The 18259-nt window shown below is 40.0% G+C and overlaps 1 protein-coding gene across 2 annotated transcripts; it reads right to left on the bottom strand.

Moving 5' to 3' along the window:
* Nucleotides 1–3634: 3634 nt before the first annotated feature.
* On the bottom strand, nucleotides 3635–17105 carry SLC38A2 (solute carrier family 38 member 2). Of its 2 annotated transcripts, XM_054591192.1 has the most exons (16): nucleotides 16812–17105; nucleotides 15491–15688; nucleotides 15137–15218; nucleotides 14873–14988; nucleotides 12168–12241; nucleotides 11975–12067; nucleotides 11768–11849; nucleotides 10359–10441; nucleotides 9895–9953; nucleotides 9640–9804; nucleotides 9154–9233; nucleotides 8945–9045; nucleotides 8256–8380; nucleotides 7789–7933; nucleotides 7584–7681; nucleotides 3635–6606 (listed from the first exon to the last, which is right to left on the bottom strand). In XM_054591192.1, the coding sequence occupies exons 2-16, from the start codon at nucleotides 15604–15606 to the stop codon at nucleotides 6508–6510; spliced, it is 1518 nt and encodes a 505-aa protein (XP_054447167.1). In that variant the 5' UTR covers nucleotides 15607–15688; nucleotides 16812–17105; the 3' UTR covers nucleotides 3635–6507. The 2 variants fall into 2 exon arrangements, with proteins under 2 accessions (XP_054447167.1, XP_054447168.1); XM_054591193.1 differs by lacking the exons at nucleotides 14873–14988; nucleotides 16812–17105 and having other exon boundaries at nucleotides 15491–15630.
* Nucleotides 17106–18259: the final 1154 nt, after the last annotated feature.

Raw genomic sequence — 18259 nt, 5'->3', positions numbered from 1 at the left:
CCTCTATGGGAACTGAGTGTCTACCTTGAGGCGATTGGGTTATGCTGATGTGAAGGTGGTTGGGGTTGTAGACTGGAGGCTAAGGCCACTATTCTGTCAATTTGGGGAAAAAGAAGCTGTTTTCAGAAAATGGTGACACAGTCACTGAGCCTCGGGTTGGCAGGATTTTTGTTTTCTTGGGGTCTTGACCTTCTGGAAGAATTTAGAGCCGTATTTTTCAAACAATGTTGCATTGGGCTCTAGTTTAAGGCAGCCTCTCATGGGCCATTGTGGGTAGATGAAGCAGGTGGAAAGGGGTTGTGAGGGTTATTAGCTGAGGCTCTAGATCTCAACCCTGACTGTTTCAGCCAGCACAGCTGTTTTTATCTCCTCTAGAGGTTGGGCTCTACAGCAGATATTTTTAATATGATGAAATGAAAAAAGTTGAACTTACCAGAACTCCTTTCAGGGAAAGTACTGTAGGTGGCTAGAAAGAATACTGAGAAAAGTCCTTTGCAAAGGGTGGGAGTAGATGTGAGATCTTCAAAAGAACAATGAAATGAAAATAAATGGCCAGTAAACTGCCATCTCAGGACAGTGAGCCTTGATAACTTTAAAACATTTTTTACCTGAGAAGGATAGGCAGATTTGAGGACACAGTGGAACTGCTCCTGAGGATAGGGGACAGGCTGTGTATGGTGTGGGAAGAAGGGCAGACAGAGAGAACCTTTAGTTCACAGCACAGCCAGAGGGCCTTGGAAGAATATGTCAAATGGGATTTTATGAAGTTGAACACAGCGGGATGTAGAATATACAAAAATTCTCTTTGTTATTTAACCTTCCCAGCACCTCATATCTGAGACAATATTTAGTAAAACTTGCTCAATGATTTAAGGGCTTTAGTTGTGAATAGATTCTTCCTGGAGAAAGCAAGAGATGCTAAGTTTTGCCAACTGATGGTATAAAGAGAAATGGAAATATTACATGTTTCATTTGGTGATTCACCAGAAGGACTCTTTAGACTCAATAGCACATAATACATGCTGCTATGATTTATTACAGCAAAGGATATAGAGCAAAAGCAGCAGGAAAAAGATTTACAACAGTGGAGTCCAGAGAGGTCCAGCATGGGCTTCTGAGAGGTTCTTTGTCAGAGGGCCATAAAAGGGTCCTTTTTTCTAGCAGTGACCTACAGGGACACATGTGGAATGTCTGACCAGGAGAGCCCAAACAAGAGGTTTAGGGTCTAAGGTTTTTAGTGGGTGCTGGTCACGTTGACATATTCTGCTTTGCAACCAGCCTTGGCAGCCAAACCAAGTACCACAACAATGAAACCAGGTATACATCATTAATCTTGGTGTTTGTGTAAGGCAAGCTCAAAAGCCAGGGTAGCATGGTCTATTGCTTCAGGTGTATATAACAAATTCATCAATCACTAACATAAAAAACATTCTGAGGGCCACATTCCGAGGAGCTGGCCAAGGTTCACTCACAATTCCTTTGATGACATAAATCGTAAGCAACCAGACTTCCCGTGTGGGTTTTTTACCCTCTCGATACCAAATCTGGCTAGGGTTTGAAAAAGGATCTCACAACTATAAAATCACTTACATAGGGTAGAGGTTAAAGATGGCTTCTGCCACCTGGAGGCAGAGCACAGGCTTGGCGAGAAAGTCTTTCTCTTATAGGTAGGCCTCTGGCTGCAGAGAAACTGTTATCTTTCAAGTAAGTGTTTAATTTCATGCTATTTGCTGCATTTATTTTGTAAGCATTTAGTAAATTTCTTGCTTAAAAGTTTAAGCCTTGTCTCAATTATGTTATAGGAAATGAAGGGCATATTTATTCATCTTACAAACTACAGTGAGGATTTATGTGCTATTTGCTAGAGACTGTTATGACCGCTGGGGATAAATTAATGAAGAGACAGATGCCTGCTCTTACAAAGCTTACAACTCTGGTGAGGAGAAACGGGGGGAAATGTGATTTGAGGAAGCTATAATCCGTTGACTTGGAGCAAAGTCATAAAAGAAGACTGGTGTTCTACCTGGAAGTCTAGAAAAAGGAAACCCAAAGGAAATGAGTTTCTGGTATTTCTAGGCTATTTTATTAGACACTTTTTTGCGTGCCTTCCTAACTAGGGTGACCAACCACCCCAGTTTGCCTGGACTGAGGGCTTTCCCAGGACGCAGGCTTTCAGAGCTCAAACAGCGACAGGTCCCACAGTGCAGACTTTACCTGTTTCACTACTCTGAGAACTGTTTCCCGACCACTGGGGTGGGTCCTGGCAGACTTGTCCATCTGCTATATTTGAGATTAGCCAATGTTTAACTTGAGAAGTTGGCTGAAGAAATTGCTCAGAATCTAATTGCAGAGCTCTATAGTGAAGTCTCACACGCTTCTGTCATTGAGGTCTCTAGAACAAACCTAGTGTTTGGCCTTTTGAAAGCCCATTTAACTTTTCTCTGAGGTACCCCAATCTCCTAACAAGTTCTCTCCCCCTGCCCCCGTTTTTGCTTAATCTAATTTAAATGGATTTTCTTTGTTATCAGAAACTTAACTAAATCAATTCTCCAGGTAAGAGTATTTGGAAGTCTAGACAAACAGCTCTAGAACACTCCTAAATTATTCCTCAGGCTTACTGGAAATACCTCTTGGGAATAACTGGCTGCCTGGTTATAGAACTATATTTTCATCTTTTGTGTGGGCCTACCTATTGAATATACTTCTAATTTTAGATTAATAAATTGGCTTTTCAGTTCATTTTGGTATCCTTTAAAAATGGCTTAAGTGTACCGATTCTGTTAAAACCCAAGTCTGACACATAATCCCACTTTTTTCCCCATGGGCATGTTCGTTGCTCTTAAGTGTTCACTTAAAGCTTCTCAGATGAGTCAGTAATTTTGTTGCTCACATCCTGGTGCACTTCTCACAATTTGTATTTGATCATTGTTAATAATGGAATCAGTGCCCTGCAGGGCCCCCTTGCCTTTGGAGCCTCACCCGAGCACCCCTGCTGCACACTGCGGGAACCCCCTTTTCGTTTCAGCGTTAGGTCAGTCACTTCAGGAGCCCGACGCTCTTGCAGCTTTCCGACCATACGGAACTCTCCTGTGTATCTTGATAATCCTCTTCCTATCTAGTGTCACTCAGGTATACCTACACGCCCATCGGTTGTCTGTGAATTCCTTCTCTCCAGCACTTCCTCTCCCTTGCTTTCAGGAAGGGGAACTAATCCGTCTTCTTCCCAGGCCAATTTCAGCACCTCTTAATTTTAACTGTGCTTCAGGTATCCCATGGGTAGCATTCTCAAGAGGGGAACAAATTTCTGGGCAGCCCTCCAGACTTAGGGGATCCACCGTGGGCATGTGCTCTGGAAAGTTGCATTTCAGAAAAGCTGCCCGACTCTGGCACACTATTGGCTGCCTTACAGCAGGTCCAAGCCTGGGTTCCTAAAATGACTTGAAGTGTGTTCTTCGTCACACGTCATAAATTTATAGTCTTTAGGAACTTAAAAGCAGAACAAGCTTTTCCCTGACCACTCCTTTTCATCATCATTATAATCAGTAACATTATATAGATCTAAATGCTAGGTGCTGTCCTTACAAAATAACTTTAGACACTCCCGATCCCATTACCCCCAAAGAAAACACTGCCATTCAGGATTAAGCATGTATTTATTTTAGTTAAAACATACATTGTTTCATTGAAACGGTGTAGCACTCCTTGCCAACAAGCCATATTGGAGTTGTTGGCCTCTAACAGTACAAGAGGGATTTTTACACTATATACATAAGATGAACACACCCAGGTCTTCGAAGGTCTTTCCTTACACTAGATCACATTTTGGTAACTACTGCATTTTGAAAATTTAGACCTTATTTAAAATTTAAATAAGAGATCTGAACTTGCACCAAGTTTTCATGAAAAAAATATAATGGTCAACCAGAATGTTTATTGCAAGTATAATTTAAACAGTATTTAAAATTTGTAATGTTTACACAATTTGTTGTTTCGTTTATATTGAAATCTCTGTACAGGTAACTTGGGGACAATTCTTAGATATATAATGTGAATTCATCAAAATGCAGTTAAGAAACTTACGGGAATATATACATTTGAACCCAAGACCCAACCTGACCTACGGAATTATATACAACCTATTTACAAATACATATGGACAGACAATGTATGTACATAGATTATCATAAATATTGAAAAATAGGTTAGCTTTAATGGATTAATGCTGTTCTATAAATAACATTAGTTATAACTGAAACATCCACGGAAGACAGTAATGCAAAATGAGGTGACGGGACAGTGGTTTTAATACTGAAGACTGCTTATTAATGGGAATTCACTGTTTAGGTACCTCAGGACAGTCTAGATAGCTCCAAGAAAATCACGCAATGGAATTTACCCTAGGCAGCTGATTTTGAACGTCTAATAGCCAAAAGAGGTTGAATGAGCCTCCCAACATCTATTTGCTGGGAGGGTTTTTCATGAACCAGGAGGTTCACAATGTATCTCCTCTCACATAAAGGATGTAAACTGTAGAAAACAGCTCTTTACTTGATATTCCCTGGTAGGCCTTAGAGACAAAATCAGCAATTCTTTGAGGAACTCAAGCAGAAGTACCAGTTCTTGGTCTCAACTAGAGGTGAGGTTTGGATTTGAAGGGAGTACCAAAAGCCCAATTAAATGAAAGCAGCGCTGTCAAATCCGCCTTCTCACTACCTTTCTAGATGGTCCCCAATTCCTTTATTTGCATAAAAACAAACAAAAATGGACCATTGGTTTCACCCAATGTAGCACTACAAGACGTCTTCCAGTTCCACAAGGGTCTTTAAGTACAGACATAACTGGTCTATAATCTAGTCACATATAATACAAAAATGTGTAACAAAAACCATGTCTGCCACATTTCTGGCCCTTGCCTAGAACTAAAAATGTTTAGTTCTAAAGTTCTAAGAGAAAACCTTAACAGCCAGATGACCAATTGATGATTCCATTATTTGCTTCCCTCAACCACTAATGGAAGTATGTATATTAGATTTTAGACATTATGCCTGATAAGCAAAGTACCACATTATTTAATAATATATTCACCATACACCGTAACATACAATAAATGTGCTCTTAAAAGCCAAGTAATTTTTTTCAGTTCTAACTGGAATTTACATGGAAGGGTGATCATGCAGTTGGACCAACTACTTACACTCAGGTTGCACTGTTTTCCCTAGCTAACCATTTGTTGGATGTAAACAAATAATTCTATGTTGTAAAAGAATGAGATGACAGTCCAGTGCAAGTAAGTTTTGTAAAAAAGCTTACTGCATGAAACCCAGTGGCCTATATGAAGAGAACTTATACCAAATACCGGTGTAACCTGTGGATTAGACCTCTACTGTAGACAAAACATGAACACAACTAAGTCATGTATTATCAAGTAATTCACACTTCTAGTAGTAGATGAGCATTTTGAAAAGCTGTACTCTGGATAGAATAGTTTTGGCTTATAGCCATCAAATGCCCATTTTCTACTGCTGGAAGCAATGTCAAAAAAAAAAAAAGGGCTGGCCCAAAAAACCCAGAGCTGTCAATGCAACTCTGGAGACCGATGCAACTGAATAAACCCTGTTTTACCCAATTGCACTATTTGGTACCTCAAAATTAGTTATTTTACTTCCCACAGAAATGTCTGCATTATCTTCCAGTCTAATAGATTGAAGCCATAAATATTTGTCTGAATGAACTAAATTATTTGGAAACAAAGAAAAATGATGAACAGAGTTCATCTGATTTGGTATTAACAACAAGCAATCAATTCCTTGAACAGTGAGGTTTGAACGGAAAAAACTATGCTCCTATTCATGGTACAATTTTTCATTACATCACTTTGTCTAAAAACAATTTTGGGTAAAAAAAGTATTTGGCTTTTTATGCCTACAAAAAGGCAATTCATTTCACAATACTAGTATTTTTAAACACTAATGAAAAAATTTTTACGGAATTTATCGACAACTGTTTTTTGGACAATGTTCAAAAAAAGCATTTTTTAAAAGTAAAATAGTGCTTCTGAGGTCTTTAAATATTTTTGGTACAAAAAATAATAGTGTTTTTCTCAATGGTTATTTCAATACTTTGCTGCAAATTAAGAATTGTTTCTCACATCAAATGGTTCCATTAGGCACATTCAAGTAAAACCATAAAATATCCAAGTTAAACAATGACACAGCCAAACATGTGGCTTGATAAAAGAGTTCATCCATTCTCTGGAATGGAATAAAATTGTCACTTCCATTAACCCGAGACTCGTGGTTTTGTTGTTAATGTCCATTTCTATCATACAGAATAGTTTCTTTAAAAAAAGAAAAAAAAAAGTTCACTTATTCTGCACTCAGAAGAACCAGCGAGGAATCTGCACTTCAAAAGGAAGTGAAACTGAGAACATTAGGTGAAATTTCATAGTAGTTGAGAGTTGACTCAACACTGGCATCAAATGGACTATTGAAGTTAAAGTGGTGCTTGTTAATGGCCACCTTCGTGGGCATTGTGCACCCAATCCAGAACAATCAAGGCCATGCTTCCGATCATCACCACTATGCCGCTTACCAGGAAGAGCATAGCCTGCAAGGAGGACACAAATAACACTGATCAGAAAGCAACAAACTATATATATATTCAACAGTTCCTTTCTACTTTAAAAAATGGGACTTATAATTACTAAAATTATGTCAGTACTATTTTACAAAGCTCCAGTTTCACCTTGCTGAAGATGTTTAAATGGTCTTAAAGGAATCAAGGGGTATACTACAAAATAACTATCTCTAAAACTTTAGAAAATTTCACTTTAAAGTTTCTTTCTCTCAAATGGAAAGGTAAATAATTCTCTTTGCTGAACAAACAACTTTAAGGTTAAACACACACAATCAGACCCAAGGCATCCTAAAATGTAGCCTGAGTCAAACAAAGCCAGAGGCCTAAGAGACAGTGCGCTCCTAATCCTACCCTTCCGTTACCGCCACTGTAATACTTGGGAGTAAAACAAGATGATAGTTATTGGCTTAAAAACAATCCTAGTACTTTAATCAGACTAGAATAGTTAATAGAGAAAAAGGACTAAACAGTACTTTTTTTCCTAAAAGGCTCCACCAGAATCATTTATGCTTAACATATCATAACCTTTTAAAAATTAGTCATTACACTTTAAAGTATATAATAGTATTTTCAAGTATAATAATGGCCCCACCCCAAGCTTTGCTTTGAAGATCGTTTGCCTTGCTTGACTAAACACCCCATCTTCTTCTCTCCTACATACTCAAGGCCCGCCCATTTGACTGTCTGTCTCATAACAGGCAGCCCCCAAAATACTGGTTCAACAAATGTTGAAAGCTAAGTATCTTTACACTTGATATTATATCTCTGTATCTAATAACTTCCTTATAATTAACTTAAGCATATACTTAGATGGCAAACTGTCTTCCATCCCCTTTTCCTGTTAACCATTTACTAGAAACTTAAAAGTGAAACTAAAACAGATGATTAACATTATAATCATCTGAGGAATTTCTGATTACTGCTTCTATAGTCATACTCTCACTTACCCCAATCTTTTGTACAGATTTCATAGATTCTTTCTTAACTAACTTGATATAGAAGGCAGATGGAAGGATAAAAATCAACATAGCAGCTGCGGATGCACCTGTAAAAAGACATTTACCATTTATTGAGAATTCAAGGAATCATACATTTTATCAACTTTAAAATTTTTCATTATTTGCATGAACCTTGATACCTCCTAAAACTTACCAATGAAGCCAAAGATATCTCTAATAGTTGGGACAAAGATGACAAGCAAATTGGTAAATCCCAAAATGGATACTGTAATGATACTATGACGCCACCAACTGAAATCTTTTGCTGGACACAACAAGTGAGTTAGGGATCCCCGGATCTGCAAAATAGAGAAATAAAGTTCCAGCTTTAATCAACAAAAATCATATAATACCTTCAATTATGGAAAACATGGAGGATGTTTTGAAAATTTACGAAGCATTTATTTTTTCTGTAATTATCTAACATAAAGTTAAACACATTTTTTCAGTAACCACTTGAGAGTTATTTAAAATTACGAAGTATTTTAAAAAGCCTCTTCAAAGCAATCGTCAACTCAGTGTTGCTATAGTGGTGTATCCCTTCTCCCAGAACATAAAAATCTCACAAATCTTCACATTTATATTCATTCCTATTGAAAAAAAGAGCAAGCCATTACTTACTGGGAAAATCACAACTGGTACTGTCAGGGTGACAGCCACTAACACAGCCAAACGGACAGTGAGAAGGTATTTATCAGTTCCCAGCACACTGGAGTAGGTATGAAGCAATTCTGACTCAACGTGTTCTATGGAGAGAGAAAGAAAAACCAAAACTTTTAAGTGTGCTGTTTTCTTTAGAGGTTAGGTAGAAAATCCAACTTGTGGCAAAATTTGCACCAAAAGTGTTGGCTACTCAACATGACCACAAATTAAGAGACTAAGAAGATTAATCTGGAGTTAGGGTTATTAGTGCAATTAAAATAACATTGAAGAAAAATGTTTTCTAAATTCCAAGTAGAGATTTAGCCACATGACCCCCATTAAAATCAACAGGAGCTCAATAGCTAAATCCCGTGGTTTGGCTTATAGTTTGTGTGTATTGTATAATTTGAAAGTGATGGTAGAAAATAGGTAAACTCAGATATAAGCACATCATATAAAAATGCCATTGAATGACCAATAGTATACTTTTGAACCAGGACTCTAGAAATTACTGATTAAATACCCTACAGAAAATTCTAAACTCTACTAAATTCAATTTCTCACCACAGATGAAATATACTAAAAACAGATGTGACAGAACTATACATATCAAAGTATCAATTTCATCTCACAACGTGTGTGAGTGCGGTAAACCAGACATTACTTACCATAAAATGTCAAATATCCAAAGAGGGCAGCAAGCAGGTACATGAGAAACATAGCAAAAAATGAAATCTTGGATACATTCATCATTCTTCTACGGCTGCGGCTATGTAAATTCAAAGAAAAGTACAAAAATACATTTCAGTAGTAGTTATAGCAGTAATCAAATAATACTATTTGAATAAATCTCTGTGAAAATAGATAAAGCACTCACTCTTTCAGCTCTTCATAAATGGGAAGAATAGCAGGATGACAGACAAATGAAAAAGTCAGAATTGGCACAGCATAGACTGTCTGCAAAAGACAGAAAAATTTACTCAATAACACTAATGTAACAAACTCAGGTGTTTTCGCAGTTCTGCAACTTACAAGTCAACTAACCTTACAATCAAAGTCTAAAATAGTTAGTTTTCTTTACATAATTAGCTTCCAATCTTCTAATTTATTCACTATGTGTGATCAGTATCCTAACTTCTGAATGTGTCAATTATTGTCATATAACTTTATTTTTGAATCGATTTTAAGACACAAACCAATGTTTTCTTCCTAGTCCTCAATAATAAGCTAATCATGTTTTCTAAAGAGCAGCATTTACCCCTCCTCCCTTTATCTGGGGAGTTATTTTAAAATTTTCTATAGATAGTTTCCCTCTTTTCTTCCCTAAAATCTTCCTTTCAGAAAAGTGATTCTCTTTACTTACCTGTGAGTTGAAGATAAAATAACGCGGTTGGCAAGCATCATTAGTTGTATTAAATGCCGTATCAGGTACAAGAGCTGTCGGGGGCGTGAAGGTGCCATTTACTGCCTCACTAATTATCCAAGCATCCCCCATAGGACAAGGAATCTCAAATTTCTTACAAATCACCTGAAAATATATTATTTTTCATCTGTTAAACTGAATAATGTGACAGAGCTTATTTAAAAAAATCACTAGCTTTAAAGAAGTTATACCTACCACAATCAGAAAGAACACCATACATAACAAGGAAAGGCCACTGGTATATCCCAAATATCCTGTGGGGGTGAGAGGACAAATGTTAGTTTAAGGAAGCGGATTTAGGTTCTCTGCTAAAGAATTCAATTCTGCTCGACAGGCTTCAGTGTGGCTGCAATATTAAGTTTCTAATTCTTACATACTATGCTACAGAATTACTTAAAAATAGTTGCTCATAACTAATAAAAATTCCCATTCATTCTGTATTATTGTTGACAAAGTACAAGATAATATGAAGTAAAAAAGAAGTATTTTGGCTCCTTAGTAGATCATGCTAGGATTCTGAAAGACCTACAGAGGTCTGCAGGCTGCAACTCCCAAAGGTATGCTTTCGGAGCTTTTTAGCTCTCACTGTCTATTAAGAGAGAGCCAGTTAGCTAGTGAGACAAATCATTTCAATTCTCTTTAGAGATGGGTTTGCTCACCTAAATTCCTCAGCAGTGACAAAGGAAGAATGAGCACCAACGATACCAGCAGAACCAAGTAGTCACCATTCAGATACCACAATCTGAATTAAAGAAATGAAAAACAAGGTCAAAACCAGTCACAACTATTCTCCGAATATTTTCTCATAGGACTCATCTTATAGAAATACTATAAAAATACACACTAAAAATACGGATGTGGAAGTATCACTTATTCAGAAAGCCTACAAACAAGAATAAGTATTTTACATTGTGCGCTAGATGGACATTCACTCAGGTTAGAAATGGGGCATGAAACAGTGTAACTTTTGTCCCAGTTTGCTCTGGGAAGGCTGCCAGCTGATTCATAACATAAAATACTTCTTAAATGCTTGCTACTAATACAGGGAACAAAGAGGCACTGTTAAGCCAGTAATCTTATCTTTATGCATTTTTAGAAAAATTGTATACCAACTCTGTCATAGCTTTAGCTTGCCATTTTTAATGCTAAAAACAAGGAAATTTCAAAACAAGCTTCTTTCTGATATTGGTTAGCAAATGTACATATGAAATATTTGAACACGGAAATCTTTTCATACAGAGGCAAAAACAAAACACCCAATCCCCAAACCAGGACTTACTCCAGGTTGTCAAGAGTATGTTTTAATACCATGACCACCTTAACTACAAAAATAGTCAAAAGATCCCTTCTGAAGTTAAGAGAAAATATTACCCATGTGTCCAAAGAATTCTAGTGATATTTTCCTTTTTAGGTAATCAACGTTACCCTCTTTTAAATCACTGTTTCGAATTCTAGTTGCCCTGTGAGTTTTACTCCACTCATTTCAGCAACAGAGACCCCGTAGAAACTAGTATCTAAAGATTAGAGTACTAAAATAAATTTCTACAGCACAGAGACAACCACAATACCTCTCTTTTGAGATAAAGTGGGAAAGTAAATTATCTCCCCACCTCAACTCCACCATGTTTACTTTTTAGTCCCCTGGGATGAATAACTTTACTAGAAGAATAAGGGTTTTTATGGTACAGTCATACATTTTTGGCTATTACACATTGTAAATAAAGTTTTAAGAATTTTGAATTTACAAAAAACAGACAGGAATCGGTTTTTAATGTAATTCATAGCCACAGTCCTAATGTTGGTTGGAGTATGTTATTCAGCTACAATTTCTTAAAGAGTAAATATAAAGAGAATGGTTTAGAAAACCTGTTTTTACATGCAGGTTAAAAATTAGTCATCCAGAGTTACAGGACTAGCTACCATCTTTTGGCCCTTCATTCTCAAAAGTTCTGTTTGAACAATGACATCGATAATTTACTGATAATCATTTTGTATCCAACTTTGATAAAATTATCTAATCATTTTTGACTGTAATTGTTTCTTATGAGTAACCTTACTTAGCACCTACCCAGTTTCATCTTCAATCTCCATTAATGCCTTGATCACCAAAGGTAACTCATATTTCACTATGAAGAGGTAGCTTGACATAGCTGGAGGAAAAAAAATTATACCATTACAAGTGCAAAATGTGGCACGTGACACCAAAAGCAACGTGTCACCACTGCGCTACACAAAGCAAAAAGTCTACTCAAATCACCTTTAAAAAGATTCTTACCTCCAATGTTCTGCATCGTAATTGATCCAGAGGCTGCAAGCTTTCCAACCAATCCAAATGCCTTATGTCCCAACTGTTCATATAATAAAGACCCTATAATTTGAAGAACACAGAAGCATGAAGCAAGTATTTTATAAAAGAAACAAAATCATGATAAGCACAATTGCTTTAGAAATAAAGAATGCTACCATACCTCCTTCACTGGCAGTCTTCAAAAGGAGATGAACAGAATACAGGGAAAATATTGACACAAAAGTCAAGAGAATTCTGATAAGAGAAAGAAAAGGTGCAGGGTTATAAGCAAGCAACAGCTCTATTTAAAGACAACTAACTCTTTTTGGTTGTTACTTAAATATTAATAGGAAACTTATCCTAATATTTCCTTTGCTAGAGAGGATGCCCAGAAGAATGACACTCTCCTGGCTAGCGTGTCTATATATTCTCTTACTTGGCTCTAAAAACTTGCATCATGTGTTAGGTAATAGGTAAGAGGAAGGGTTTACCCACTGAACCAAACATGCAGGGAAACACTGGAAAGCCAAACTTTAAAGTGGTGGAGTTGAGACTTATAATTGGGTCCTGGCACCATAATAATCAGCTGCATACTTGTCACTTGCCTACACTTTAATAATTCATTTTATCTGTAAACCGGTGGTAATACCCCTGGCCAGGAGACCCAGCCCACATGGTATTTTTGAAATCCAATTGAGATAGCAAAAATCAGTGAAGTAACCAATGTGACAATATATACTGCACCTCATGGTGTGAAATACAGGCCCAGCACTGTTACAAAGTTAAACAATGCCTGTGCTAGACAGAACAAGTAGGCTTATCAGTCCAACTGTCTAGGCTATCTCCTCCCTGGAACAGAGAAGGACTAAGGTTCCCTACTTGTTTCCTTTAGGGGACAGGTTCTCTCATTCCAGCTTTATTTTCCTCCCCCAACAGCAAGCCATGGACAATATAAATTTTTTTTTTTTTTTTTAAGTAACGTAACAGCAAATCAAAATCAGGGAAACTCATAGAAAATTCTGCACACAATAAGATAGTCACTTTAAAAAAAAAATTCTGTACAAGCAAACTGAATATAGTATCATATAAGGTCTGGCAAAGAATCTGATGTCTGTTATACACAGGTGGTGATATCAAACTGCTATTCTAATGCTGTAAGTTTTATGGGGTCTAATCTGAGGTAGGAAATGACAACATCGGCCTCACCTCTAACTAGACAAAGTTGTTGGTTTAATCAAAAACAATTTTCAAGGTGTGCTGACAAATTCAATTCTCCTATGGCAACGAGAGGGGAATGAACTTTCCCTAACTCTGAGGTCTCTTTCAACCTCAAGAGAGTTTCTACTCGAAAGGTTAGCCAGAGTTGTTTTACTAGACCGTAGCAGCCATGGGGCTTTTGGTCCCTTTACCTCTATACCTCATAAAATACTGATGGATTAAAAATTCACTTTAGCACTCGATACTGTTAAGCATAACCATCAAACTCATGGACTCTACTAGAGCATAAATAATTTCCAAAGTGCAAGGCTGATATCTCAGAATTGTGGTTTCACTTACGAAAGAGATGCCATGTAAATACTGCACTAGAACCCCACTAAAAACAGCCTCCAGTTTTTATCCTGAGTTAAGAAGGCTTTCAAATATATAATAATGATGCCATTCAATTTTCTCACTAAAAACTTTGAAACTCTAGGGTCCTGTCTATGCAAGTTCTTGGTCCTTCACCTTAGCATGAGGGCTCAAAAAGCCTCGTGTTAATGAAGCAAGCTGACTGAATCCTGGTTTCCAATGCTCAAATTGTGCTTAGCTTCGGCGTGGAATTTCACCACAAAGCAGAACTCTGCAAAGGTCTGCTTTTCTTTTCATGAACATTCTACCCTGCTAGAGAAAACAACTTGAATAGAAGGCACCCTTAAGCTAACAAAAAGTCTATCTGTCACAAAGGGACAATTCCATTTTGCATGCATATGTGGTTTCTTCATCTGTATAACAAAATCACTTATCTTCCACAGAAAATGACTTAGGATACAAAAAGTTAATAGCTATGACAAACATCTTTGAAAATGTATGTTCAACTTTATTTTATGTATTTTTGTTTTGTGCTCTTTTCCCTGGAAATAAGGTCCTTACTTTTCTATTATATTCTCCAAGGGCCAGTGACCCCACAATGGTTAAGGACTACTTCCCTAAAGTCTTCTACAGATCTAGATGCTATTCTACATATCGATGCTGGAAAGCGCAGGAGTAACTAATTCTAATTCAACAACTAAGAGAAAAAAATATGCAAAGGCAGGTACTTATTAAAGTATAAATGTTTTGTTATGGCATATGGCAATCACACAAATCTGAAGTAAATATTAAAAAAACAAAAACACATATGGGTTGCTTTTCAGTTGCTTTATTACTCACTTTTCTTAAAACAAACATTTCAGGTTAGGCAAATACTACCACACCTTATATATTAAAAAAATATATATTAGTTTTCTTCCTTCCGCACGCATGGGCCACAGTCCTTGGGGAGACCATGTCAATTTACCTAACTGCTTTGGAAGTATTATGCTTCCTAATATTTTTGGCTTCTGATTTCGCCAGAACAAAATTTCTAACTACTCTGAATTTATCAATCATTTCCTTAAAATGTCCAAACCCTGTTAAAACTTTGTCTTAAGTATTCCCATCAACCTAAAGACCTTTGTCTTATCAGTTTTAACTTGTCCTGTTTTTTGCTAATTGGCTTTCTTGATATCATGCAATTATATACCAGAATAAAGATAGTCTTTGATTTCTCTTATTTTAAATTTTAAGCAAATGATTTTCAAGTCAGTTTCTGGAGCCAAAACATGTTAACTGCCCTGCATGGCAGACTCACTACTTACACATACTTACATAAAAAGAGCAATTCCAGTATTAGCCATGGCATAAGAAAGCCCAAGGATTCCACTGCCCACAATCGCATTGCTCAGATTAAATACTGACATTCCAAAGGAAGTAGTACCTGGATGCTACATAGAGGGAAAACGATAACCAAACATATAACAATAATTAAACGGAGAAAACCAGCTTTGGGCAAGTTAGATTTGAAATCTAAAGTAAAACTATTTGTTTACTCCATAAAGCCACAGAAACACAATTTTATTATTTTTAACTTACAAAATCTGTTTCATACTTCTTTTTCCCCAAATTCGATTCAAGTAAAAAGTTCTGGTTTTCAGGATCTACATCTGCATAATGGCTGCAAAAAACAAAAAAAGAAAAAAACCCTTTAACTGGGTTGAAATACACAATGGAATGCTTTAACACAAAACAGCCCTTTTAGTTGCCACACACCTTTACTTAAATGCGTATTAATTAGGAGCCTACTTTCACGCCACATTATTGTCATTGTAATAAGACAACCAGATACTTTCAAAAGTGATCACTCTCCAAATGCCACAGTAAATTAAAGCAACAGGAACAGAGTCCTTCCTAGAACCCCAGACCCGCACAAGCCGTTTTTTCTCCCACCTTTTCAGAGCAGCTTGCTTGGTGGGATAGTAGTTGTTGAAGTCGCTGTTCGAACTGTAACTGCTGCTGTCCTCATCCGGGGAAATATTGAACCTTCCCATTTCGACTTTCTTCATGTTGGGAACCGGGAGGAATCAGATGCTTCGAGTAACACTAGCCTCCTTTTGTCCTTTGCGGCGCACTGGCCCGCGCGTCTGCCTGTGAAGGTAGAGGCGGCGCGTCAGGACCCACAGCGCTAGCCATGGTCACGTGACGCGCGGCTGATTCATCCCAGCCCAGGCGAGTGGAAAACTACCAGCCGAGAGCGAGGGGCGGGGGCGCGCCGAGGGGCGGAAAAGTACGGACAGCGGCGCCGCGAAGAACAAAGATAGTCCCACAGACACGCCGCGCCTGCTGAAGCCCCGCGTCCTTCGGGCCCCGAAACCCCTCGGCGGATTTTATAATTTCACCCTCTCCGTGATCCCAAGTTTGAGGGAGGGGTGCAGGGACCTCTGTTACTTTACCCGCACAGCCTCTTTGGTCGTGCACAGACACGCTAGGCACACAGCCCACTCAGGCATTGGCTAGGTGTGCTTGCTGCCCAGGCGCACAGCTCCGCATTTCTAGCATGTGCAACAGCAGTGCCGCATAACCCGTCCTTTCACGCCAGGAGCCCCTAGAGGGGGGAAATGCCTCTGCGGCAGTTAGCCCACTCGAGGGGGCGGAAGGGATTGATAAAAGTCCTCCGTAGATCAGGGGAGAACGCCCGCTCCCAAGAGCGCAGCATATTTGTTTACACGCGCAAGCCCATGCCCTCAAACACACTCGTCCACTGGCATTTAGCTGGCGAGCACTTCGTTGTGCCGGCGCCTCCTCTACCGGGAAAGGAGACTGATGCAATAGCGAACGCTGATTGTCAAACGCCTTCCTCCCGTCTTCCCCAGTTGCGGCCCATGTTAACACTAAAAGCCCGACGCCACCTCTGCGACTCCGAATTCCAGACCACCTGGACTTATTTTTTTATTGATGCAAATCAGTCACAAGACTTGCCGCAGCGGAGACGCGGGGCCGAGCTGGCTCCCCTCCCCCTAACGGGAAAATGCGGTTCCGTTCCCGGCGGGCACGGAGCCCCCGCGTCGCGCCCCTCCCTTGCCCGAAGGAAGGTGGCAACCACCACCCACAGTGGGCAGGGGGACTTCGGCCAGCCCCATCAATCGCTCTCGCGCCTACAGCGGAGGAAACGACCCCAGCAGCTGCCTTCCCGCCGCGGCCCCTCCCGAACGCCCCTCCCCCACTCCCGCCCGGGCCTCGCGCCCTTTGCAGACATCCCCCGCGCTGTTACCTTAGTGGTCTCCGCTTCTGAATCCCGGAATGTCACGCAAACGCCTTCGGTGGGCTTTTCTCAAACAAAAATCGTCAACAAAACAAAACAAAAAAAATCCCCAACAACAGGCAGGAAAAATAATTTTAATAAAAAAAGAAACGACAAGTTGCCCCCCAATCGTCCGGCTTCCGCCGTCTCAAGGGAAAGGCACGAGTGTGCGAGGACGCGTGGTCGGGAAGCTGGCAGTAGTGCGGAGTAAGACGCTCCGGGACGGCGACGACGCAAGACTCCAATGCAAGCCCCGGAGCGTCGTCTTATAGATGCCACCCGACGCGTCAGTGGGCGGGGCCTCTGGGCGCCTTTGTGTACCAACACCACCTGGGCCCCGCCCCCGGCCCGCCAGGGCTCGTCCCGCCCCCTCCCCATTTGCTCCCCTCCCCTAGAGGCGGCTTGACGCGCCCCGCCCCGTCCGCCGGCGCCCCCACCCTCCTGGAATGCTAAACCCCACGATCTCTAGGTCCCTGGTCAGCCTGGGAAGAGCCTCCTCTAGCCCCATGCTTCCCTATCATTTCAGCCCGGATTGGTGCCCAACGTAATGCGGCTGTCTTTAAGGAGCGTTCTCATTCAGACTCCCTTCGGTGGTGCGTGTTACCAGCAGTCTGCTTTCTACTCAAGGCTTTTTGGGGACACATTCTGCCCACACGGCCCTTTCCTGCCTGTTATTTTTGTGGTTTTCGTGGGGGTTTTCTCTTGTAAACTTGGGAAAACGCGACGGTTTCTGTTGTTCTATCTTCTCCATCTAGACCTGCTTTCCCTCTTCAACACTAGCCTGGTTAGGTGGGTTGGGAGCTCGTGTCGGGATATCCTTTATGTGTGAACATGAAAACCCTACTAGGGGAAAAACTACATACATCCCGAACAGCAAGCCGGACCCCTTGATAGGGGGCCCCTTTGGCCTTCCGGTTGGGGGGACCGGCTCTTCTACGGAGGTTGTTGGAGTCCTCAGTTTTTACTTCGCATTTCACTCATTCCACCACCCCCACTCCAATGTCAGAGCACTTCTCGCCCTCCGCGCCCTTCTTTCCTTGTGTTTACAAGGGCGCTTGCCTCCCCGTTGGAATGCTGGTCTGAGGGACTCCCGAGCCCGATCCCTCCTTTCCAACCGCGATGCGGTCTTGCTGAACCAGGCGACTGGGTTGCCTGCTGTGGAATGTTCGGTGCTGCCGGAAGGCAGGATCCATCCTTTGCTGGAAACAAAAGGCCTCTTATGAGACATAAATGTTTGTTGGATGAATGAATAAACAAACGAATTTGACCTACTGCTCTCTTCCTTTCGGGGACGTGGGAGAGGATTGGGCAGGGCATAAAGGAAAGAGTTGTGTGATCACAATTTTTTGCTTTCAATGTTTTCCTGAGGAAATCTGTACAATAGTCTATTTCCGCGGCACGCGAGGTTGCGGGTGCCT

The sequence above is a fragment of the Pteronotus mesoamericanus genome, unplaced genomic scaffold (assembly GCF_021234165.1).
Source record: "Pteronotus mesoamericanus isolate MK-2021 breed Mesoamerican mustached bat unplaced genomic scaffold, CSHL_Meso_final scaffold_21, whole genome shotgun sequence".
Taxonomy (NCBI): domain Eukaryota; kingdom Metazoa; phylum Chordata; class Mammalia; order Chiroptera; family Mormoopidae; genus Pteronotus; species Pteronotus mesoamericanus.
This window is presented reverse-complemented; position numbering and strand designations above follow the sequence as displayed.

Coding starts and splice junctions, on each gene's coding strand:
- SLC38A2 (XM_054591192.1), bottom strand. CDS start 15,606: ATGAAGAAAGTCGAAATGGGAAGGTTCAATATTTCCCCGGATGAGGAC. Junction 15,219..15,490: donor AAGCAAGCTGCTCTGAAAAG/GTGGGAGAAAAA, acceptor TGTTTTTTGCAG/CCATTATGCAGATGTAGATC. Junction 6,607..7,583: donor AATCTGTACAAAAGATTGGG/GTAAGTGAGAGT, acceptor TCCTCCTTGCAG/GCTATGCTCTTCCTGGTAAG.